The sequence below is a fragment of the Apus apus genome, chromosome 3, assembly GCF_020740795.1.
Source record: "Apus apus isolate bApuApu2 chromosome 3, bApuApu2.pri.cur, whole genome shotgun sequence".
Lineage (NCBI taxonomy): Eukaryota > Metazoa > Chordata > Aves > Apodiformes > Apodidae > Apus > Apus apus.
Genome location: NC_067284.1, coordinates 55,242,257 through 55,267,907, shown reverse-complemented (window position 1 = coordinate 55,267,907; position 25,651 = coordinate 55,242,257). Strand labels below are relative to the sequence as shown.

The following is a 25,651-nucleotide window of genomic DNA, read 5'->3' as shown; positions in this document are numbered from 1 at the left end:
GGTTGTTTCTTCTGTGAATCCTTTCAAGTGGCCTGAAGATAGAGACTGAACTAAGATCTCTACACAGACTTCCTACTGAGGATACAATGTGCCTTCGTCAGGGAAGACCTCTATTATTTGCTAGATGACAAACAGTCACACCATAGGCCATCTGGCCTAAAGATCACCCACACCAGGGTTTATCCTGCACTTCAAGCCCTGAAGCTCCCAAAATGTTATCTCTCCAGTTAGTGGTCTTGAGCTACTCCATGGCACTTTATGCCTGAGGACTCTATGGGCACTTACACTTCTCTACCATTTCTTCCCTTGTAAAATGGAGGCATTTGCACACCCTGAGTGGTTGCAAAGACCTGCATTGACTGCAGACCATGGACTTGATGAATTGTACTTGGTTTGGTTATTAACTTGGAATTTTTCCCTCTGAGGCTGAAGGATCCTTTGTCCCACAAATCAGACAGGGCTTCCCTGAGGCAGGAGGAGGGAGGTGAAGCAATGTAGTCAACGCAATCTGTAGAGTTAATGGGGCTATGCCATTTCTCATTAGTGAAAGATTTGGCCTTCTGTGCTAGTAGTAGTACATGAGCAGAGAAGGAGCAGGGCACTCCAAACAGACTGTTAAAAAGGATATCTTACAATTACTTACATAGGCTGAAGCAGCTTTCTATGCAGTATTTAAAATATATATATTCACTGTAGCTAGTTTAAACTGTATTGCTTTAATTGGGGTGAGGTAAGGAGGGAGGGAAAAGTTACTGTAAGTAGTTATTTTACTACTTGCTATAGACACTAAAAAAAAAAAAATAGTATTATTTTAACTGAATTTGGAGTTCCAATGAAAATTCTGAACATGGAAATTAAACCTCTTTCTTAGGAAACTGTAGCCTTTCTTCTCTGGGCTTTCACAAACTCTTCTTTTTTTTCCTTAACCCCAGTACAAACCTAAAGGTTCTGCCTTGTAGTTTGGCTCTTTTTCTGAAAGAGACCATTAGCGTCAGTAATGCTGTCTTGTTGTAGGGATGCTTTCAGCTGTGCCTTCAGGAGGTGCTGCTGTTACTTCAGCTGCCTATACAGCATTGTCCACAACTAGGCCAGACATCATCTTGACCTTCAAGCCCTCATCAGTGGGTTAGACTGTTCATAGGTAAGGATCTGTCAGATAAATGCTGAGGAGCAGAAAATAACCTAACTTCAGGAAAACTCAGCGTCTCACATGCTTTGCTTTCTTCTTCTTAAGTGTGCTATCTCAGACTGCTGCTGAAATTTCATTTGTTAATGGAATATTTCAACAGCTTCTTTAGAAGAATGCCAAGCAAGCAGAAAATCAAAGCATGCATTACGTATGTGAAGATACAAGTTCTCAATTTTCATACAAATGCTTGGATCAAATCTTGACAGGATGTAGCTGTGAAGTTGTTCCACTGATTTGCCATCATTTTCCAATGGCCTAGAGGTCCCAGCTTGTGAAAATGTATCACAGCATCAGCCAGGGTCCCTCCAGGAGTACTACCTCATGGTTTGGGTAAACCAGCATTAGAGATAAGAAGTGGAAAACACAGACAAGTAGGGAGGAAAGGAGAAACACATCAGCAGACTGCATCAGAAATTTTGCAGCTTTCTGACCCTGCTGTGAATCTTCCCCAGTCCATTCCACTGCAGAGATAGGTGGTCTCACCAGCCTCCTCTCCCAGAGTCAGCTGCCAGGCTTTTTGGCAGCTCTCATCCATGGCTGGATTTGACTGTGGAGGTGTGAGTGTGCCTTGAGCACACCTGGGCTATGACTTAGAAGTATTTCCTAGCCACAAGTTCCAGGCTGCATCCAGCTAGGCTGAACAGCCCTGTGGTTGACCTTGGCTGGTTGCCAGTACCCACCAAGCTGCTCCATCACTCCCCCTCCTCAACAGGACAGGGAAAGAAAAACACAAAGAACAGCTTATGGATTAAGATAAGGACAGGGAGATCACCTCCCAGTTACTGTCACAGGCAAAACAGACTCAACTTGGGGAAGTTAATTTAATTCATTGCCAATTAATAACAGGGTAGGATAATGAGAAATGAGAACAAATCTAAAAACACCTCTCACCACTCCCTTATTCCCAGGCTCTGCTTCTTTTCTAACCTCCTCCTCCCAAAGCAAAGCAGGGGGATGGGGAATGGGGGCTGCATTCAGTTCATAACACTTAGCCACTCCTCCCTCCTGATGCTTTTAACTTGCTCCACCATGGAGTCCCCTGCTTCAGTTTGTAACCCACAGATACAGTCTTTCACGACCTTCTTTAATGTGGGTCCTCCCCATGGGGTGCAGTTCTTCATTAACTGCTCCAGCATGGGTCCTTTCTATCGGGTGCAGTCCTTAAGGAACAGACCACAGGTCCCCAGCAGGGTCATAGGACCTTCCAGAAAACCTGCTCCTGCCTGGGCTCTTCTCCACAGGCCATGGTTCCTGCCAGATGCCTGGTCCAGCATGGACTCTCCACAGGGTCAGAGCTCTTTCAGGACACATCCACCTGCTCTGGTATGGGATCCACCACAGACCGTAGGTGGATATCTAATTCACCAGGGACTTCCATGGGCTTCAGGGGGACAACCTGCCTACCATGGTCTTCTCCTCAAGCTGCAGGGGAACCTCTGTTCTGGCACCTGAAGCACCTCTTCCCCCTCCTTCTTCACTGACCTTGGCATCTGCAGAGTTGTTTCTCTCACATTTTCTCATTCCTCTCTACTGAGGAGAGATGTTGTACAGCATTTTCATCCTTTCTTAAATATGTTATCAGAGACAAGCTACCAATGTCACTGATGGGCTCAGCTTTGTCCAGCAGCTGGAACTGATTCTGTCCGACATGAGGGCAGCTGCTGGTATCATCTCACAGAAGCCAGCCCTACACTTTCTACCAAAATCTTGCCACATAAACCAAATACAGGCTCTGTTAAGTCCCTGAAAGTGGTGGGAGTGGCCAGCTCCTGGAGGTGCCCAGACAGCTCATGTTCCTATTAGCACTTTCCCTGGATACTGCTAGAAACAGGGGACAAGGAAGATTTTTTTCCTGCTCTGCAGGGAATTGGAAGTGCTGAAGCTTGCACTGGCAGGGTAGCTTTTCACATCCTCTTTAACAGTGTGATGATCATGCTTGCTTACCATGCCCAACAGAGAAGGGGCTGAGATTCCCCTCCAGATGCTGGGATGTCTGAGGTAGAGAACAGACCAGACTCTGCCTATCTTTGTTCTGTATTTCAGACCCTGGCATAAAGCAGCTCAGCTGCCCTGGCTCAGATCATTTCCACCAGTTCATGGGACCTACAGACAGGAGAGGGATGGGTTTTCTTTCATTTTCTGATTGTTGCATTAATTTTAAATTTCCTTACATTCTGACATGTCAGGGAAGGAAGAAAGAAAATCTCATCACCCCTTTTCTCTAGGAATGCAGTTTGAAGAGGAGATTACAGTATGTTTTAATCTTTTAGAAGTTCTCTCAAGAAAAATGAATATTTATTTTGTGCCTGAAAGCTTCAATTTTCTGAGCCATAACTTCTAGTCTCTGTAATTCATAATGTGGCCTTTGGCTTCTTGAGATTCCCTAGCTATGCCCCAGTCCTTGAGAACATGTCATTTATTAGGGATCATTTCTATTGAACCTGAGTGGTTTCTGGGAGTACACTGCATTCTTCCTCAAAGTGGCAAGGCAGCCTGGCTCTCATTGTTGCTGTGAGAGATGTAGTCCTACAGTACCAGCTCTTACTGCTCCACTCTCTTCATTTTATGCTACTAATGGGGGCAGCTGACACAACAGTGGACTTTTTGCGTGGTTCTTCACTATATCTGCTATGTCATGAAGGAGCCTTTGGCACGTAAGTTGAGCTGGGTGTTGCTCAGACAAGTCATGCAGACAGGAAGCAACTGACCATAAGATGCTTGGCTGCCAGATGGCAGGACAGCCCTGCAGAGCAGCCCAAAAGGTGATGATCTTTATGTCGGCAAGTTCCTCAGCTCATCATGCATCCTTGCCACCAGCACAGGAAAGAGGCAAAACCAAGGGACTAAATGCAGCCTGGGTGAAAACCCTTTTAAGCTGCCTTTATCTGCTGGCACTGTGTCACCTGTATTGGCAGCACTGACTGCTAAAGCTCACTGAACAACCTAAGCATATGCAACAGAAAGCTGTCCTGAGGATCCTGGAGTCAGTTCAGAAACTGAGATACTGCAGGTAAATAAATAACCTGTGGTCTGACATGCACAATTCAACCATAACAATAAGACGTGTATGAGGTGACTCAACAACAAACACTTGCTTTTACGTAAGTACAGTGTTTCTAAAGAAAGCAAAGACCATAAACAGTCAAAGGAGCAATTCCAATTTGGACCCTGTAGATTTAGTGCTAGTAGTGAATGCCTTTATCCTGCAGAGCATTTCTCCCTTCATTGGGTGTAACTGACATCTCTCAGAATGACCAGTATCAAAGTTTCCAGTCCTGTTCTTTGTTGTTTATACTCATGTGCCAGTTAGAGGCAGGACAAACAAGAGCTTGCAGCTTTATTTAATTTACTGCCTCCATGTGACAGTGGCATCAGCAAGAAAATCTTTGCAAGAGGAGATCTGCAGATGTGAGTGTCCAGCTGCTATTCCTCTATGATTTCCCACTGCACCCTCTAATTCTCTTCAGCTCCCAGGGAAGTCAAGTGCTGAACACCTGTAGTGAAGCCTGGTGTGAGGATGCCCTGTGAGTTCCTGTTCAGTGATGATTTGTGGTAAAACCCTAGATTGGTCAAGTCCACTGTCACTGCACTAACCCTGCCAGAGGAAGTGTCCACATCCCCCAACTATGCTGCTAGTATGCAGTCCAGCAGCAGCTCTTCAGAGTTTGACTCCACTGTTCATCTAAGTGCTAGCAGCTGGTTTCTGGAGATAGCAGCCTTCTGCTTAGCAGATCATAGAATCATAGAATGGTTTGGGTTGGAAATTATCCCATGTGAGGCAGGTGGAGCACTGTTTGTTACTGCCAGCAATGTGAAGGAGAACACAGAAATTATGTGAAGAGTTGCACAGTTGCATTGATTGCTACTCCTGTATCTCAGGCTGCTACCATACAGAAATCAATTATGATGCATTTGTTGCCAGGTGGCAATAATAGTTAGATCTCAGTGGAAATGTGTATTTCTTTAAAAGATGGAGCAGTACTGTCAGATGAACATTACTCTGGCTGAGAGGTATCTTTGAGCAGCTTTCTGGGCCTGCCAGACCATGCTTTACATATACGTTTATTGCCCTGTATAACTGATTGACTTTTCCAATTGCACAGCTGTCAAACCAGGTCCTTGGCTGTAACCATCTGTTTCAAGAGGTATGTAAATTATCTTCTGTCCTGCCTGGAATTCAGAATACCTTAATGGAGCTAGCCACAGGAAAGCTTTGATCTATTTCCAGCCTTCACTTTGGCAGTTTATTGATGTGTAGCACTGTACTTGAGCAACACTAGAGAAATTATGGCAGTAGTCACATTAGCCTTTCCAATCAGCTACCTGCTGGTGTCACATTGCTCTGTTAAGAGCCTGGACGTGGCTTTTGAGACTCACAGATGCCTTCTCAAAACAATTACATACCAAGGAATGTCATTGGTGAAAGTCACATAAAAGCAATGGCAGAAACTCCCAGGTATCTTCAGAACTGCAAGTCTGTGTATGATATTTTTTTTGCTTCATTAGCAATACTGCTGCACAGCTGCATGTTAACTGCTATGAGTGGCCAGTGCACCTGCTCGTTTCCCTGTTTGACTCTGGGCAAAACCAGCAGTTGCAAGGCCCATGCTGACCACCTACATATCACAAGCGGAAAAGTATCCAGGCAGAGCAAGCAGCAATTGCTCTAGGTACGTATGTTGGTATGATTTGGTATTGAGAAGAAGAGAAGCAAGGGTTTCACCTGGTGCCACATCACCTACTGTTGTTTAGAGGCAGCATCACTATAGCTACTACAACTCTGTTTCATTTATCCCTGATAATGTGGACAGCTGGGATTCATGTGTTGCCTCCTCCATAAGACTGATGCTTATGTCCAAATAATAAGACAAGTCAAGCACCCAGAAATGTTGAAGAAAACAAGTGATCAGCCAAGTGTGAGACTCATGGAGTTAAAAAAACTGCAAAGAGGCAGAGAGCAAATACTGACCAGGCCAGGAATGTTTCTGACTACAGTTCACTGAGTGGGTGTATTAAGCATTCAATGAAGATTTCAAATTACTGAAAGCTGTCCAGTTTCAGCAGCTATGCAGCTTCTCCAAATTAGTGAAGAGCTGTATTGTATTTGTCTCCTTGGTAGATGATCTTTGGTCCCAGAGATACACTTCTAGAGTGATACCGAGGCTTTACAGCATGGGAGTCTCCACAGACTGACACAGCAGAGAAGGGAATGATACACCATGCAAAACTTCAGGCAGCAGCAGAAAGGTAGCATTTATGCAGGGAACAGCTGATTTTGCTGGCACAGAGCAAAGGAAGGAGTGACCACCTGGGAGATGGTGTGCCCCAGTTACTCCTGACTGGATGAGGAGAAACACAAGTTCTTGGCAGAAACCCTAAAAACACTCTGGCAGCAAAAGGCAGCAGCAATCTCCCAGGCACACACTCACATCCTCATGGATACCGCTGATGTCCTTGCCCTGGCTCGTTCAGTGATCCCTTCCTGTAACAGGATCCCTGAAGGTGCTCATCAGACCTCAACAGGCACAAAAGCAAACTGTTAAAGTGCAGCTTTCCATGGGGAATGTATTACGCTTTCTCTTCAGAAAGGGTTCAAGACACCAGCCTCTTGCCTGCTGAAGTGAAGTCCTTCTGACTCCACTAGGTCTCAGAGCTCCTTTTCTCTATACATACTTTTTGCACTTCTGAAGTTCCTACCAAGGAGGAGCCAAAGCATTGTCATGCACTTAGTTGACACTGCTTTTACAATGGGATAGCACACATTGGGGAGTTACTTCAAACAACAGAGATTTACAGGCAACAAGCCAGGCAAAACAACAGTGTTTATTTTAATCAGTTGTTAAAAATTATCAGTCTTGCTGAAACAAATGAGCTAGATTGAGACTTTGCTATTATTCAAAGATAGGAAAACCCTAATCAAATCACATCTCCTCTGAAATTTTCAACTACTGGTGTTAGAGTGCACTATTCATCCTTCATTGGAGCAGACAGCCTGCCTTTGAATGGTCTATTATCAGCCTGCATTGCTGTCCCTCCCAGTGGCAGCACTGTTCACACATCAATGACTAATACAGGCTCAAATCTATTTAACTGCCAAGTACAAGTTATCACTGGTGAAAAGATTGGAGCAAGGAAGGTTTTCTCCAAAATGTAAATGACAGCATGTCCAGAAAGGAGTCTTACTGTCATTTTTTTCAGTTCTGGTAGGTTATCAGTTAAGATGGGATTCTTTCTCTACCCTGAAACAGCAAAGAAATAGCTGATAACATCACTTTGCTGAAAGTATTCCAGTGCTGAACAGACCTGCCTCACAGGAGAGCAGTGGGATATTAAAGCACCAGGCTGCCTGATGGATACCTGTGGAGTGGGGCTGTTTCCACCTCAGCTTCTCACCACAGGGAGAACAGTGGCTGCTGCACCCTGCTGTTTTAACAATCAGCTGATCCTCCTTCTGGGCTGATCCCCCTTCTGGGCTGATCCCCCCTCTGGTTCCTTTTCCACACCATCATTTCCTGCCTGCCACGACAGCACAATGCTGGCACTAACCAGGTGCTACCAGAGGCTCAGGTCACACGCTTTCTCTCTAGCTTCTTGTGGCATCAGCCACACCAGCTTCTTGTGCAGCAACCAAGCACTAGGACTAGGTGCTCTTCTGGAGCCCCAGCCCTAACATAAAGACTTTTGCAGGCTACTTGGCACGAGGCAGGTGGGAAGGCTTAGCATGCTATCTCCAGTTCTAGAGAAAGAACTTTGGGTTCAACCAGGTAAGGTAACAGTAATCCAGAGCTAATGGAACTTTGTTGTTTGGTGGGCTTTTTTTTGTTTTGTTTGTTGTTGTGGTGGTTTTTTTTAAGAGGGTCTAAGTGAAACCCCCAAGCCCTCAAACCCTAAAATCATTGAGTCTATTCAGAACTTCATTACCTTTTCAGACTTGGAAGGTTTTGCTCCAAGGTGATTTAGCCTTCTGGGAAGTCTTTTCTTAAAATGTAGGTCCATTTGAGGATGAGGGGAGAAAAATAATTGTAATAAACCCCTCTGACAAAGGAGGAAATTTGTCCTCTTTGAGTTGGATCTTGAAGCTGAATGACCATTAGTGAACTCCAGGAACTGGCTTGCAGGACTGCCTATCACTTTTTCTCCATCTTTTGTAGTCTGTACAGCATACTGAGAGACTGGCTAATGCATAAACCAATTGCCACTGACACAAGACAAACCAAAACCACACTGCTGGCTGCCACTGTCCAGCTGTAGCTGTGTGACAAGTTACAGTTGCTAAACAGCCATTTCACTGGCTGCAATTTATTTTTTTCCATGTAACAAATTTGTACCAGGCCAAGTCTTTCTCTCCAGTAAATGATGCAAAGAAAGTGGCATTTCCATTAGATCGCACAGTGCATAAATAAAAAGGAGAGTTTAGTTCTCTACATGACACAATTACTTCCAAAAGGAAGAACTGGAAATAAACACTGCAGTGAACATATCTGCAGGAATTTGAGGTTTTGTAGTTGTTTTTTATCCTTAGTGACACTGTCAGGGCTATGTCCTGAAATGTGTGTGTTGTGAGAATGGGCATATTTAAAATGCCTCAAGATAAGATAAAAATCCTGTTTAAAAGATTATGTCTTGCATCAATTTTCTGCCAGCAGCTGGGCTGTCAGCACAGCTTCTTTACAGCTTCTCAGTGCAATTTTGTTCCATAAGGTACAAAGCAATCCTTGTGTTACATGTTAAATGTATGACAAATACTGAACACATCGCAAGTCCTTTGCTGCTTCTCAGTAATGCAAATTAAGCTATTTGTTATCTCTGTAGTCTTTAATAGTGGAACCAGTACATCAAAAGAATGGTGATACAGCGTATGAAAACGCCTGTATTGCAGAAGGCGACAGTCAGACCAATAACTCCACTGGCTTTGTCACACAGGAGGGAGAAAAATAAGAAGGAAAAAAAACCCGCAAAACTGCCGTGAATGATTTCCAGCCAAGCTTTCCCTGCCCCAAAAACCTGTTCTGAAAAGGCAAGAATTCTGCCACTTCATTCTCGATATAATAATGCCCTAGGGTCACAGTGGCAGGCCCTGGGAAGGAGATTAGGAGGTGGTTCCAGCTCCGAGAGCACAACAAAAGCTAGAAGGTATGTGCAGCACTTTGACCTGCCCTGTAACAAGGTCTTGTTACAGTTCCTGTATGAGTGGGTTCAGGGTCTTCAGCTGCTGCAGTTTAGAGCTGTGGGGAGACTGTAAGCTAGCTGTGTTTGACAGCACCACTGTCAGCAGCGGGGGTGCCTTTGAAGCCACTAAAAAAAAGTTCACTGGTGCAGGAAGCAGCTTCTGCTGCAGCCCCTTCTGATCAAAAGCCCCTCCAGCAGCCGTGCACCAACAGCAAGCAGGCCTCGGCTGCCGCCCCGGCCGGCCGTGCAAGGCCACCCGGGAAAGGCCGGCTGCCAGAGGCAGCTCCTGGCAGCGGGGGGCACCGCGCGGCCGAAAGGGAGCCGGGAAATCAGCCGTGGCTCTCGGCGAGGCCGCAGGCGCTGCGGGCGGAGCTGGTGCCCGTGCCCGCGTTGGGTCCGGGCCGAGCCGGCACCGGTGAGACCCCGGCTGCAGCCAGCGCCCCACGGCTGCCGGCGGCGGGAAAGGCCGAGGGGGGCGGTGGCGGCTCCCGCTTCCTCCCTCCCTCCCTCCCTCCCTGCCGCGGGCCTCGCCGGGCCGGGCGGCCCTGGGGCGGGAGCGCCGCTCCGGGCCGGGCCCTGCCGCGGGCCCTCCCTGCCGCGCTGCTCCGCCGCCTGCCTGCGGGGCCGCGACGGGGGCAGCTGCCGGCGGGAGGCGGCCGGGGCGGCGGGAGGGTTCCCGCGCGGCTACGGGCGGCTGCCAGCCGGTCTCCTCCTCCGCGCCGGGCCCTTCTCCCGCCGCCTCCGCTTCCCGCCTCAGGCGGGCGGCGGGCAGCTCGGCGCGGCGGCCCGGAGGGGGCGGGCGCAGCATGGCGGCGGTGGCGGCGCTGGGCCGCGCCTGCAGCTCTGCCGCTTTCCGGGCGGCGTGGCGAGGTGATGGGCGACGCGTGGCACCGGGGGCTGCTGCTCCGGGGAGGGGGGGAGCCGGGAGCGGCTGGCGGGCCCGTCTCCCGTGGAAGCGGCGCGGTCCCCGGCGGCCGCCGCGGGAGGCAGGGCCCGAGCGGCCCCGCAGAGCCCGGGGGCCGCGCACGGCGGTGCCGCGGGCCTGGGTGTGCTCCCGGGGGCGGGAGGGGGGTTTGCCGTGTCCCTGCCGCCTCCCCACGGGCTGGGGCACGGCCCGGGAGGAGGGACCGGTTCCCCTGGCGGCCTGTCGCCGGCCTGCGCTGGGCTCCCGCCGGCGGGGCTGCGGGGGGTGTTCCTGCGCTGCTGGTCGTGGTCGTGTAGGGGTGGCTCTTGGTGCGTGTGTTGGTGTTTTGTAAACCCGGGCACCGATCTTTCCTTCCGTTGTGCTTTGCCGTTTGTGGGGCTCGGCTCCATCAGCGAGACTCCACGGTGGGGGCTGTATTGCGTACCTGGAGAGCAACCCGGAGACAAGCGGGAGCTGCTGCCTCTGCGTGGATCAGCACACACCACAGCCACATACGTTCCCCCTGTCTCTGGGTCCTACAGGAGCTAGATCTAAATTCTGCTTCCTATCTAAGCAACGCTAATAGGACTTTCTAAACAAGCCTTTCATTTCAAAGCCTGCATTTTGAACAGCTAGTGTATTTGCTTCTGTTTGTGTTATTTTTCTCTAGGACAGGAATTGTGATAAATACATTATGAAATCTAGCTTTGTCATCAGTGGACCAGGTTGCTGTTGTCATTATTTAGTGGTTTCTGTATTTCTTTCTTCACAAGCATTAAATGTACTTCAAATGGGCTTTATGCATGCAGATCTCACTGATCATTTGGGTTTGGGGCAGGCCAGCTGTGCTTTTAGAAAACCCTATCAGCCATCTCTTATCCCTTCAGAGTAACTTGGGCAGTAATATATGCTTCAAGATAACAAGAGGTGGTTTGCTTTCTAATTCAAGTATGTTTGCTTCTCATTCTTTCTACCTTTCTCAAGTCTTCCAGGATATTTTTAGTCAATAGGAATCTAAGTTTGTTTTCTAGACTTCTCTCATTCCTCAATAGCTATTTCTTTGGGTTTTAATCCTCCGCAGTCACTTTTCAACACAAAATGTGTTGTTTTTCACAGTGGAGGTAAAAGGATACTTAGGAGGAAGGGAGAACGTGTATTTTTTCCACTAAGGATCAGAGTTGACTTTGGATCTGTCCTTCAAAAGTTGTGGTTAGAAACTTGGGAAAATTGTCTTTTGATACATGAGAAATAATATCGTATAACAGAAAACTTCTACTGGGTGGCATTTGGCAGGTTGGATGGGGCTTTCAGCAGCCTGCGTGCTTCTCAGAAGAGAAAATTTAAGCCCTTTCATTAAACAGTGCTTTTATGCAGTGGATACTGTTGAGGTTTTGACACAAGCCGTAGGCAGTATAGTTGTCGTGACTGCAGTGCCGTGGGTGCCTTAGTGTTTTGTGTTGCTCAGTGCCTTCCATTTGCCCTTTTGCTGCCTGCCTTTCAGCAGCTCTGTCCCCATTCACCCACCCTGTCTTGGCATTGTTGCAGAGCCTTCTGGGTAGTGTTTTCCCCTTGTTCTGACGCTGTTGTCCTTATGGCCTTGCAGCTGTGACTCCAAATAGTGTTTGGTGGGTGCTTCTCAGTAGCAACTGGCAGCAGCAGGAAAAACTTCTCTTCCTCCCTTTACTTTCTTCTGGATTGTAGTTTTTACAGTCAACCAGGTTTAACAGTCAGCCATCCTACAAATATCCAGTGAGAGTGAACAGTGTACAAGGGTCCTGATGAAAAGTATACACACACTATGAGAAATTCTTATGGGGATAAATCATCTGCAGCACTGGAGACTGCCTTGGGACATGACACTCTTTCTGTCTCCTTTTGTTTTTAATTTTCTTCCAAAGTGGCTTCCATCATTAGAATCACTGTGCCACCAGCTGTGCACCCTGCTAATAAATCTCGATGAACGCATCTCCATTATGCAGTCCTTTATACAGCCTGCAATGTATGCACTGAACTTCTAGGCAGAATTCTTACTGATCTACATTAATGCCTGTGTGTTTTCCATGGAAGCTGGCAACTGAGGTGGGAAGAAAGGCCAGATTACATTGATAGCAGCTTGGTATTAGAACACCTGGAAGCTGGGCATGTTTTTTTGCTTTCATCAAAGGATGTCCCTTGTTTCTCCTCCACCTTCAAAGGCAAAATAAAGCTCTCTAGCTTTGTTTAGCTTATGCAGTCTTCTAAAAACGTTCTTGCATCTGCTCCTAAAAAAAAATAATCTGAGCAGTTAATGAATTTTTGCACTCTTTTCTTTCTCTGTGCAATATATAATCAAGTGATGTCCATTCTGTAGCCAAAGTGCAGTTAAAGCCTGAGCTTTGAGGGAGATTTGAAAGCAGACTAGTGGAGTTTCCTCAGTGAAGGAAAACATTTTCACTGTCTAGACACAGAGTATATCCTAAAAATACATGTACTTCTTCCAAGTAGACCAGAAAAAGTAACAGGCTGCAGCTGCTCCCAAATAATTTCAAATAATCAGTGTCTTTTCAGTTGTGACCCTCTTAACTCTTTCTGATTTGACTACTTTGTTGTTCCAAGCTTAGCCCAGGTAAGTGACTCTTTCTGTGTGCTGTCATTTTAAATGCATGGTTTTTAGCTTGAGGAATGAAGTTCTTCACATCCAAATTTTATCAAGGGAGGTAGAGGGTTTTTTAGAAAGCAGTTTGTATCAGTGCAAAGATTCCATTACTCATTTTAATTCATTTTCATGGGCCTTTCTGGAGTAATCATGAGAATGATATGAAAAAAAACAGTAACGAGTCTGAAGTGTGTCTCCTGTTGCGGTTGTTTGTATGAATGCGTTGTTTCTGTGCATAACAGTTTCATTTGAATAAAAAGCAGTGAGCAAATCATTAAGCAGAAAAAAACAGGCAAAAATCCCACAAATTTCATTGCCCGCTAGAGGCTAAGTTAATAGAGCTTGGTATCTTTAGAGCTGCAATTTTGAATTCAATCAGATCATCTCTGTTTTATTGTTTGTAAACCTTTTGAGAATGTTGTGATCATTTCAGCCTAGAGCCTCACATGTGTAAGTCTGAAACTATACTTGGGCAATTTTGCCAAAGTTCTAATTATAACCACACAATAAGCATCTTGATGGCTTTTTTAAAATGCTTTTTTATGATGCAGTTCTCACTCCTGAAACCGGCTTCATGCAGTGTTTCTTTCCCTTGGGTACAGAACTGAGTAAGATCAGTTTTCTGGGTTTAGTTCCTGTGGAAAATAATTACAGGAGTAGAAGGGATTATTAAATTGTAGCCAATTGTTTTTAAAAAATAAAATTAGCATTCAGGCTTGCTGAACACTGTATTCACTGGTACATTAAATATGTGGATGTTCAGCATGCCTGCTTTCAGAGTGTTAGTGATAAGAGACCAGCAAGAAAAGTGGCAACACATGCCAGTTTTGGGCATCGTGTGTATGTCATGACAGATGCTGCACCCTGTGCATGAGTTTCATAAAGGTGCCATGTTAAGCCTTTATGTAACTGAAATAAAGGTTAGGAAAGTTACATGAAACAGGTAGAGTAAATTAGTAGACTTTTATATGAACTAGGGTGATGGTTAGAAAGAAAACTGTTAGGGATTTAAGGTTTACAGAAGTTAGACTGTTAAGCTGTTAGGTTTACTTTTCCACCTATCTTGAGATTCATTGTTTTGTTGCATCTTGTGAGAAGAGTGAATTTTTTTTATAGTGGTTTTGTTAAGTGAGTTTTTAGGGCTGAATGTATTTATGTAGATTTATACTTGCATAAAATTTTGTATTTAGCCTGTGAAAGACATCCTTGAAAAGTCAGTGCAGGATTTTAATTGTAATATTTGTAGCAGAGAAGTAAGTATCTCTGAAAAGTTAATTTTATGTTAACGCAGACCACAACTTAAATATAGTAAGCATGCCCTTTTTTTTCTACTTTGTTGATATGTCTTTTGATGGTGGCAAGACATCAGTCCAGAATTCATGACCTGTCTTGCTTTTATGAGATTCAGTTTTGAATACTTTACTGTAAGAAATATTTTAGATTTTAAATAAAGATCCCATCACAGATGTTTGGAGGATGTACAGGGAACGGAGGATATGATGCATTAACTGTACATATTTATGTGTCAAAGTGCTGTTTTATTGAGGTGTGACATTTCAAACTGTTTACATTCCATACATATTTTTATTCTTTGCTCTCCTTTCAAAGTGTCTCGTCCCTTGGTAGCAGCATGTGTACAGAAGTGTGTGGATATACTTCATAAAATACCAGCATTCAGTGTTTCAGACTTTGGGAGTCATGTGGGTTTGTTGTTTGGTTGGGTTTTTTCCCATGTCTTCCTCCTCCCTCTTTTGTCCTGCTGCAAATAGTCTCATCTCCCAGTGTTCAGAATATGGTCAACATAGCCCTTGGACTTTCCTATACATACAATTTTGATTGTCATCTCAGAACTGTTATTCTCTTACTGCCAGTCTTAAAAGTATAAATTGCTCTGACTGAAAAAAAAATAAAATCCTTATAGAAGATTTGCCACTGGTTTCAGTCCTACATCCTGGGATCTCACACTGGGCTTTAACAACTTCTGTTATGAATTGTAGTAGTCAGAAGTTGTACTTATTTTTAAAAATAACTTTGGGTTGCCATACTTCTTGAGATCAGAAGAAGGCCTTCTGAGTTTTTCTGTCACATTAGTGCTTATTTGGCTTCTTCTTTTTCTGACATTTGAGTTTCTTTCCTCTTTTGTGACTCAGCCATTCTTTCAGAATTTTATTTCTACAGGAGTTATTCGACTGATTCCAGCGTCACTTGATTCTTCTTACTCTTGTCATTTTGTCCTGTCTTCGATTAATAAGGAGCTCCTGGACAAACTCAAACTAAAAAAAGGAAGCCTACTGAAGGTGGAAGGAATGACAGATAGACTGGGAAGAATATAGAGAAATTGAGCAGCCAGGAATCAGGTTAGGAAACCTGAAGCCCAGATAGAATTAAATCTAGCCAGGGACATCAAGGGCAATAAGAAAAGCTTCTACAGGTATGTTGGTGATAAAAGAAAAACTAGGGAAAATGTGGGCCCTCTCTGGAAGGAAACAGGAGACCTGGTCACACAGGACATGGAGAAGGTTGAGGTACTCCATGACTGTTTTGCCTCCATCTTCGCCAGCAAGTGCTCAAGCTACACTGCCCAAGGTGCTGAAGGCAAAGGCAGGGACTGGGAGGATGAAGCACCGTGCAATGTAGGGGATGATCAGGTTTGAGACCATCTGAGGAGCCTGAAGTGCACAAGTCCATGGGACCCAGTTAGATGCATCCATGAGGGAACTGGCAGATTAAATTGCTAAGCCACTATCCATCATATTTTAGAGGTTGTGGCAGTCTGGTGAAGTTCCCACTACCTGGAAAAGGGGAAGCATAAAATCCTTTTCAGTATTTCCTCTGTGCCCAGCAAGGTAATGGAGCACATCCTGCTGGAAACTATGCTAAGGCACATTGAAAATGTGGAGATGATTGTTGACAGTGAACATGGCTTCACTAAGGGCAAATCCTGCCTGACAAATTTGATGCCCTTGTATAATGGGATTACATTGGTAAATATGGGGAGAGCAACTCATGTCATCTACCTGGACTTGTGCAAAGCATTTGACACTGTCCCACACAACATCCTTGTTTCTAAATTAGAGACATGGACTTGATGGATAGACCACTTGATGGATAAGGAACTGGCTGGATTGTCACACTCAAAGAGTCGTGGTAAGTCACTTGATGTCCAAGCGGAGATCAGTGACAGGTGGTGTTCCTCAGGGGTCAGTACTGGGACCTGACCTGTTTAACATCTTTATTGGTGACTTGGACAGCGGGATTGAGTGCATCCTCAGCAGGTTTGCTGATGACACCAAGCTGTGTGGTGTGGTCAACACACTAGAGGGAAGAGATGCCATCTAGAAGGACCTTGACAGGCTTGAGAGGTGGGCCACTGCCAACCTCATGAAGTTCAGTAAGGCCAGATGCAGCCTGGGTTGGAGCAATCCCAAGCACAATTACATGGTGGGCAGAGAATGGATTGAGAGCAGCCCTGAGTAGAAGGACTTGGGGGTGATGGTGGCTGAGAAGCTCAACATGAGCCCACAATGTGGGCTTGCAGCCCAGGAAGCCAATAATGTCCTGTTCTGCATCAAAAGCATGGCCATCAAGTCAAGGGAGGTGATTCTCCCCCTCTGCTCTTGTGAGACCCCACTTGGAGTATTGTGTCCAGTTCTGGAGTTCCCAGTGCAAGGAGGACATGGATTGAATTGAGTCCAGAGGAGGGCCATGAAGATTAACAGAGGGCTGGAGCACTTCTGCTATGGAGAGAGGCTGAGAGAGTTAGCGTTGTTCAGCCTGGAGAAGAGAAGGCTCTGAGGAGACCTTATAGTGGCCTTCCACTGCCTGAACGGGCTACAGGGAAGCTGGGGAGCCTGGCGCAGACAGTGTTGTTCCTGATGTCCTAAATGTTGACCAATTTTTTATCTTGGTTTAGTTCCTATAGGTAACTCAAAGTGAATGTCTTTAGAATCAGTTTAACAAATGGGATGTAAGAGGAGCAGTCAGAGATGGCAAAGCAGGGAAACTAAATTAAGTCTTCGCATAATTAGTCCCTGGAAAAAGAAATAAGATTTCCATATGGTACCCTGTGGTGTTGATGGTAGTGAGAGCAGATATTTCTGAAATTAAAATAACTCTGAAGAGGTTATGGGACATACCTACAGGATGATCATTAGCAGGATCAGAAAGTATTCACAAAAGAATTCTCAAGAGAACTCCAGGATTAAAAAGATTAATTATTACTAAGAGTGGGTAACCTCCCCTTTGAAATTTTTGCTTTTGTACCTGAAGAGTGAGAGGTGGTAAACGTGGCACCAGTCTTTTTAAAAAAGCTTGTAGAATAAATGTTGATTAAAATATTATGCTTGCCTTTAGTAATTAAAAATTCAGCCTTACTAATCTCTTAGAGCTTTGGTGTGTTTGTTGGTTTTTCTGATCGACTAAGTAGGGTAATGCTGACCCAGTTAATGCACTGTGTGCATGATTTCCAAGTGGTTTTAGCAGGGTCTCTCACCACTGACTTTTAAGAAGTTCAGCAGATGTGGGATATGAGAGAAGGGCCTGGTGTATTTAAAGAATTTGCTGAATGGCAGGGAAGGGTGTTGGGCCTCTTTTGTCAGAGGGAGATCACCCGTGGGGTTCCATAAACATCTGTACTGGCTAACGTATTCGTAAGCTCACTGTAAAAGGGGTTGAGCAGCAAGGTAGTTGATTTTGGTGGTGGTACTAAGTTGTTTAAGTACTAAGTACTACTAAGTAGAAAAAAAGACTGATTGGAGAGTTACTGAAGGTTGAGTGAATGTGTGTAGTGGGTGAATTAGTGTAGATAACTAGGAAGTGTTGAAGTTCTAAGTCCCTTCGTATCCAGAAGACTAAATCACAGAAGACTGATAGATACAAAGGGGACGAGTCACCAGCAATATCATAGCTACACCGGAGTAGACTGGGACTTCTCAACCTGGAAGAGGCTTTCTGGCAAAGTATGAGAGAATTCTGGTAGGTCACATGTGGAGTAGGTAGACATGGACTCTCTTCCAATCTGACAGTTAGGCCATGGAGCTAATAAAAGGCTGAAAAGGATCCTAACTTTAAAAAGGATCTGGTTCATTATATTGTGAGTAGTAGCTGTGTGGAGCTTATTACCAAGGAGTACTGTCGATGCAAGATGTCTACATTGTTCTGAGGAAATGAGCTGTTCTGAAAGTAGTCAGAGACTGAGAAAATACAAAGGAGGACAGTATTGTACATACTCTCTCACTTTTTTCTCTTCCCCAGGCAGCTGTTTATAGCGCTTACTGGAGACAGAATACTGAGCTACTTAGGCCACTAACTTGAAACAGTGCATCTGTTCATAAATGTCTAGAGTTTTAGTTTGTTGTTTCTTTGTTTTTTCTCAAAAGGGTTTTGAGGACTAGGAGTTAAGTCTTTGTATTTAAAGAAGCTTTTTTCAAGGAAATTATCACTAGACACGCTCATGTCTGTCAGGTCATCATTTATAGGCTAACAGGAAGTATGTGGAGTGGAAAAAAGTGAGCCACTTCAAGTCATGTTTGAGGTATGACAAAATTTGCAAGTGCATGAAGAAGACAGGATTAGATTTTGCAAGTTATTTTGAAGCAGTTTCTGGCTGGAGGCAATTAAAGGTTTCAACAAGGGAAATTATAAATACTACCACACAATGCAGTAGATACATGATGTTGTATTTTTAAAAATAACTTCTTTAATTGCGTGCCATTCAAAAAAATAGATTCATCTCACATAATTTTTGTGAAAATTATTCTCAGATGAACTATTAAATTAATTGTGGAGATTAGCATTTTGTCATTAAGTGCATATTAAAAATAAAAAACAGCTCAGTGATACGTTCTGCATTCTTTGTGGATTTAACGAGATATTTACTAACCTTCTGGTTTTCCTTTGTTGTTTCTAGGCTGCTTTTTATTTTGCAAAAATCAGGTTTTTCACAACATTTTCATAATGGAGTTTTATTGTCGACTTTAACTTTTCATAGGAATAAATGACAATAAATTTACATTTTAAGGCAACTTTGAGAGGAATTTTTTAGAACTTCCAGCTGCATTACCCCAGCTGACTGAACTGATTGTTATTTGCCTAGAAGGAGCTATGGTCCTGACTTCAAAAAATGGATTGTTGTTTTATTGATACTGGAAAGCAAGAGAACATGACAAAAGTCACACTTATTTTCTACTTTTAAAATCTAGCTGAAAATATTTAATTTAAATGGAGTTTAGGAAGAACAACATTTTTTGGTTTGTATTCTTTTATTATAGTTTTCTGAATAACATGTTGAATAATTTCTTTCAAGATAGTATAGCCCTGTTTAGTTTGTTGAATATGCACACTGTTTGGATTGATTATATAAGTAGGCAAAATATGGCTTCCTTCTGAAAAACCTCTCTATGCTGGTCAGTAAATGAGACTACATCTTGCTTTCATTGTTGTCAGGAAGCACCTGAGCCTCAGCAGTTACAACTGGCCACTAGAACAGTATCCTTTCTGTATTGGTAGAGCAACCTGGCAGAAAATGCATCCCCGTGCTATATTGAATTAGTATGTTCTGGAGATGTTCTGGAGCATGTCAAATTAGTAATAATCAAATCTGGAGGTACATGGGGAAGGTACTTCTGGAAGTACATTCTCCTTTTAGGATGCCAGAGTAAGTCAAGTTCACAAACTCGCAGCATCACAGAAGTTGAGGTTGGAAGCCTCTGGAAATCATCTAGGTCACCCTCTCTACTCAGAGCGGATTAGCCAGGACTATGTTCAGTTGAGAGTAAAAAAAATATTTTCTTATGTTCAGATGGAATTTTGTGTTTTTAAATTTATGTCCATATCCACGTGTTCTGTCACAGAGCTCCAAGGAGAAGAGCTCGGTCTTCTTTTTACCCTCCCTTTAGGTATTCATATACATAGGTAAGATCCTTCCTGATCCTGCTTTCCACCAGGCTAAAAGGTTCCATCTCTTTCAGACTCTCCTCTTAGGAGAAATGGTCCAGTCCCTTAATCATCTTCATGACTCTTCACTGGGCTTTCTCATAGAATCACAGAATAACTGAAGTTGGAAGGGACCCAAGAAGGTAATTGAGTCCCTGCTTCTTGAAGGACTACCTAAATCTAAACCATATGACTAAGAGCATCATCCAGACACTCCTTGAACTCTGACAGTCTTGGTGCTGTGACAACTTCTGTGGGGACCCTTTTTGAGTGACCAACCACCCTCTAAGTGAAGAACCTTTTCCTGATGTCCAGTGCTGCAGTATGTCCACATCTCTCTTGTACTGAGGAGTCCAGAACTGGACACAGTGCTCCAGGTGTGACTTCACCAGTGCTGAGCAGAGCTAAAGGATCACCTCCCTCAACTCACTGGCAACAGTGCTCCCAAAACAGCCCAGGCTGCTGTTGGCATTTTTTGCTGCAGGGACACATTGCTGGCTTGTGATCAACTTGGTGGCCAACAGGACCCCCAGACTAAGCTGCCTTCCAGCTCTTCGGCCCCAAGGATGCATTGTGGTTCCTCACTGAGTGCAGGACTTTGCACTTGCCTTTCTTGAACTTCGTGAAGTTCCTGTCAGCCCATTTCTCCAGCCTATCAGGGTTCCTTTGGATGGCAGCATGACCCTCTGGGGTACCAGCCACTCCTTCAAGTTTTGTATCATCAGCAAACTTGCTGAGGGTACACTCCGCGCCACCATCCAGATCGTTAATGAAGATGTTGAACAGGGTTATTGGACTGATCTTAAATTTGCACATAGTAATGTGCTATGATGTAGCACATTTAATTATGTATTTATTTATCACTTGTGATTTTGTCTGGGAACATTATTTCACATTTTGCTGCTCGAGCAATATTTTCACTTTATGAGGTGCAGTCTCACTGTAATAGCAATATATTAGAAGCTTTCTGGCCTTCTTCGCTTTGTGCCATTTTCTATTGCAATATTTCCCCCATTCTGCAACTTGCTTTACACTTCAAGGCAGAAGGTTGAAGTCTAATTCCCTTTGGAAACTATGCTGTGTGAGTAAATATTATTTTTTTCTTGTGTATATAGCTGCAAGAAATGCTGTTTTGAAGAAGAAAATATGCTGTATATAACACCTTTCTGTCTTCATTCTCAGGGTTTGCTTCTCTGCCGGTGAGAGGGAGTTGCTGTTCATATTCTAGCCTGGCTTTCCAGACACGGTGTTCCATCTCTGCCCCCTGGAATGTGACAATCAAGCAATGCAGAGAAAGCAGTTTCTTCAATTCGTGTAAGTCTTGAGTTCAATTAGAGTTATTGTCTGTAGTAAACAGAAGAAGGAGAGAAATTTTTGCTTTGGAGAGTTACAGTAATGAAAATCTAGGTGCAGGAGCTTTTTGTTTCTACTCTAGTTACATGTTTCCTAAGGTTGTACTTGCAACTACAGCTATTGACAGAAGAATGTGCACAAGACAGGGTTTGATTTATGTTGCAGTGAATCCACCTAATATCCATCATTGGGTGGAGGGGGGAAACACCTTCCCTTCTGTTTCCTAGTCCTTTATTGAGAATATAAATTGTGCATTTATTTTGCAAATTATTTTTGAGCCACATACCAGACACACTGTTCAAGCTGTGCTGTCTCAAAAATGAAATAACTAAAATGCAAGAATGTGTTAAACAAAAACTGTTGATAATGTCCTGTTAATTGTCTGGCCAGCTGCAGGATTTTCCTCCAGTCCTGAAAGGAACTGCATACATGCTTGACATAACTGAGAAATGGTGGCTGTTTAAATTCATACTTGAGACTATCAACCAAGCTAGCTGAGGGGCCATTCCACCTGTTGTGTGATTCCTTATCATATTCCACCAGGCAAGAGAAGGAATAGGAAGATCATAATCTCTGGAGGACATAATTAGAGCAATTTGAGAGTCAAGGTTCTTTAACTGTTTTTGATCAGTAGAGTATTAGACCCCTGCAAAATTAGGCTTTCGGAACTGGTGGTGTCTTCATATTCTTGACATCTGAGTGGCAGAATACTGTATTTGTTTTCTTTACATCTGTAAAGGAAATGGGATTTAAGCACCCTTGACAGATTTTAAACAACTGAGAGTAGAGACATTGACCTGTAAAAGGCTGCAGCATGAACCAGAGGCTGTACATGGTAGAGGTTTTATAAGGATGCCAACTACAGGAAACATTCCTTTAGAACTTTTTCTTAGACACTCAAGCAGTTGCAAGGTAAGAATATGTAAAGGCTAAACACTGTTGTTATTTTGTTGATAATAAATTTAAAATATAGCACTGCAAGTGATTGCAGTGTGATTACAATTTGTAGATTAGATGTTTCCTTAATTATGCTCATGTTAATATTCACAAAATCTAGATGAGGTCTGTTTTACCAGGAATTTTCCCAGCTATCTTAGATGATTTGATTAAAAAATATTTGCTAGATGACTGAATTAAAAATGTTTGTTGTGGTGACGTCCCCATTGTTTGACTTAATAAAAATTTAAACAAGTTATATTTAGGCAAACAACCTTAAACTATTGGGTCAATTAATAAAATATACCAACTTGGAAGAATTTAAATGGGCCTCCTTTATATGTTGAGTAGAGATAGTTGCCGTCAGATTCAGAAGACTGAGGGGTTTATATTTCAAAGTACAGTTATTCTAAGAACCATTTATTTAACCAAAGTAATAAATAAATAAATTCAAAATTCAAATTAAGTTGATACTAACAGTATAAATCACTCATATCCCCTAGTAGTGCAGTTGCTCCAGAAGTGATAACATTAAAGATGGAGATATGACCATTTTACGTGAAACAATTTTCAGCTGAAATGTCAACCAAATTACAGTTCTTTGTGTCTCAGAAAGGTGACTGTACTGTTTTACCTCATTAGTAAAGATTTACTTCTCTTCCATCATACTTCTAAAATAATAACATGATCTTGTTAGTAGGGTTGTTTGTACCTTCAGCTTAACTATAAAAAATGGTTTAACTCATTTAAACAGAAGGAATTGGTTTAAATAAGAGGAACTGTGATTATCCTAGACAGCCTGTGATCCTTACCAAGATAGCGTCTCCTGCAACTCTTAACAGAAACATATACGGGGTTTATTCTTGTCTAATGACGTATTTCGGGGAGTTTGTAATCAAGTAATTTAAAATTATCTTGTTATTCCAGGCTTAGCTTCTGTCCCTCCCTCTCTTCCCCTTTCCATACTCCCACTGTGGGAAGCAGTTTGGTTTCCATTTACTTAACAATTTCACATGCTTATTTAGATGTGAAAGGGCCTGAGGTTTTTCACATCATGTTTAAAAAGTGCATAACTTCCTTCTGAAAAGTCTTGCCACCTTTTTCAGTGTGTTTCAGTAGACCTAGTAGTTGTAGATAATGTCTTGCTTGTGCCTTTTTCAGTCCACCTTTTTTATGAAAGGATAGGACAGAACTGTTTTCCCTCCTCTTGGTACATTTACATGCTCTTACATGCAGGCACACAGACTGGGAAATCCCACCAATCCAGATTTTCTGTACAGATGTTTGAGCTCCACTTTGAGCTTGAGAGGTATTGATAAAATGTGCTGTAGGTTTAATGGAAGAAGTATGTACCAATCTGATGAGGAAGATGCGAGATACAGACTATTTAAGTTTGATAGCCACAAAATTGGGTTGGAATATATGGGCTCTTCTTCAGAAGGTTAGCAGAGGCACACAGATGTGTCATGAAAACTGAAAGCATTTGGCTGTCTCCCAGCCATAGGAGTTGTCTTTGACCCCAGTCATCCAAACCATCAAGCATAACTTTCTCAACATCCCTGCCAGAGTGTACGTGGGAATAAAGAAAGTTTATTTGATACTGGACTACATAAATATTTTGCTTTCCTATTTACTATATTAATTCCGTTCACTGCCCTTGGGAACAATTGAAAAGAACTTAATTTCACTGTTGCTAGATGACACTTGTTCTTAAATTAGAATCCAGACTAAGGAATGTGAAGATTTTTCGGAGGTTATAGAAGGAGATTGTAACAATCAAGGGAGAATCTTTTAGACTAACAATATAAAATCATGCTCGGAGTAACACGTTTTGTCTCTAGAGGCTTTGCTTACTGGAAACATTTGTACTCGTTAGTAATCTCTGTGTTTGTGTTCCTTCTTGTAAACGTTGGTTCCTGAAAGCCTGCTCCTTAATTACCTTGTATATTACATTTTTTTAGTCCTGTGTGAGTTTTCCTTGGATTAAATTGTTATTTTTTTTCTACTGCGCTGAATTTGAGGATCAGAATGAAACAAATATTTTATTTTAAAATAATTTTTCTTCAAGTATGAACAATCCAGATAAACAATTACTAAGTTACCATTTGTCATTGTCAGTAGTAACATATGATGAATATTGGTGTTTTCAGCATTAAGAGCTAAATATACAACTGCTTTTTTTTTTTCTTTTTACAAAGGAGGTGCTTCTGTGTGCATGTGTGTTGAAGAGTAGTTGGTTAATCGTTTTTAGTCACAAAAAGGGTATTTAATATTAAATTGTACTTAATCAGGGCCTATTTAGGGTTTTGATTTGTTGCTGTGCAGTGTAACTTTTGTGAAGGCAATTGGCCTCTCTTTTTCATTTCAGTTTGAGGAAATAAACCAGACCAGTGGTAGTTAGTTTGCAAGCCTCACTCAGATCTCTGTTCTCCGTATCCAACTGGTGACACTGAAGCCAGCTTTGTATTATTTAATATTTTAAATAACTCAACCAAACAAAAACAAAACTCCAAACGAAAGCTTTAATAATGAAATCAACTTTCAAAGGATAGTAGCATTTACACCAGAATTTTTTTGCTAAATTAAGGTCCTGGTTTTTTAACAAGATGTTATGAAGAAAAAACTACAATTTCTCAGATGTTTGTCAGGATAATTTCAGTTCTTTGTTTAAGCTACCCAGTTGTTAGTCTGTTAATGTAGCTGGATTTATTCAGGATTTGAATAGTGATTAACCTCAAATTCCTGTGTCTGCAGCTTTCTGCTGACATTGTGCTAATTTGCCAGTTTTAAAAAATGTGAAATTGTAATCCCAAGTGCACTGTGAAAGTGTGCTAAAGGTTTGTAGTTAAGTGGAGTTATTCACTGCGTCTATGTAGCAGTATGAATGCATTATTCAGAATATTTTCTAGCTCCAGAGGTTATGTTGTAGTGTCCTAAAACAAAGAGAAGCCAGAAAGTTTGTTAGTAGATGAATTTTTTCCTGTTTCACTATTGTGGAAATCCAGGTAGCAGCAAGAAAAAGCAACTAGCTGAAGTTTTCAGTGGAAGCATTTAATGAATGTTCAGTTCTAATTTTTTGTTTGTGTAGTTCATAAAAAATCACCCTATATCTGTCCCATGGTACTAATCTCCTATATGGCCTCAGGTTCTTCTTTGTGGTCTTCCGGTAGCCCTTGTCTTCCTCAGACATTTTCAGTGTCTATATTCTTGCAGTTCCACAATTAGATACCACCTGCTGTCAAAATCAGTTTTGAGTGACTCAGAAGTGGGCTCTCTAGGCTCAATGCTTTATATTCTTCACTACCTCCCAGGACTGAATAAAGGCCTTGTAGAGCTAACAAGTAATATCCTCAGATGATGACATCTGAAGAGAGTTGAGGCAGGGTTGCAAAGAAGAACATGTCTTTTGCTCAAGCAGTCCCCTTGTTTAAGGCATCACTTTTGGGGAGAGTTTTTTGTCTCCTCATTATGTTTAAGCAGAACACAGTATCAGATACCCATTTCATACACTTCAATTTCAAGAATCAGGGGT

General features: G+C 42.9%; 1 protein-coding gene across 2 annotated transcripts in view; it reads left to right on the top strand.

The window, feature by feature from the left end:
- The first annotated feature begins 9,908 nt into the window (after nucleotides 1-9,908).
- The window catches only part of MRPS5 (mitochondrial ribosomal protein S5), a 56,452-nt gene continuing 40,709 nt past the window's right edge, over nucleotides 9,909-25,651 (top strand). Inside the window, exons 1-2 of one of the 2 annotated variants that reach the window (XM_051613342.1) lie at nucleotides 9,909-10,228; nucleotides 21,013-21,144. In XM_051613342.1, coding sequence (XP_051469302.1) covers nucleotides 10,165-10,228; nucleotides 21,013-21,144 — 196 coding nt within the window. In that variant the 5' untranslated portion in view covers nucleotides 9,909-10,164. Of the gene's footprint in view, nucleotides 10,229-19,979; nucleotides 20,912-21,012; nucleotides 21,145-25,651 lie in introns of those variants that run through there. The other variant, XM_051613343.1, reaches the window with a different exon arrangement.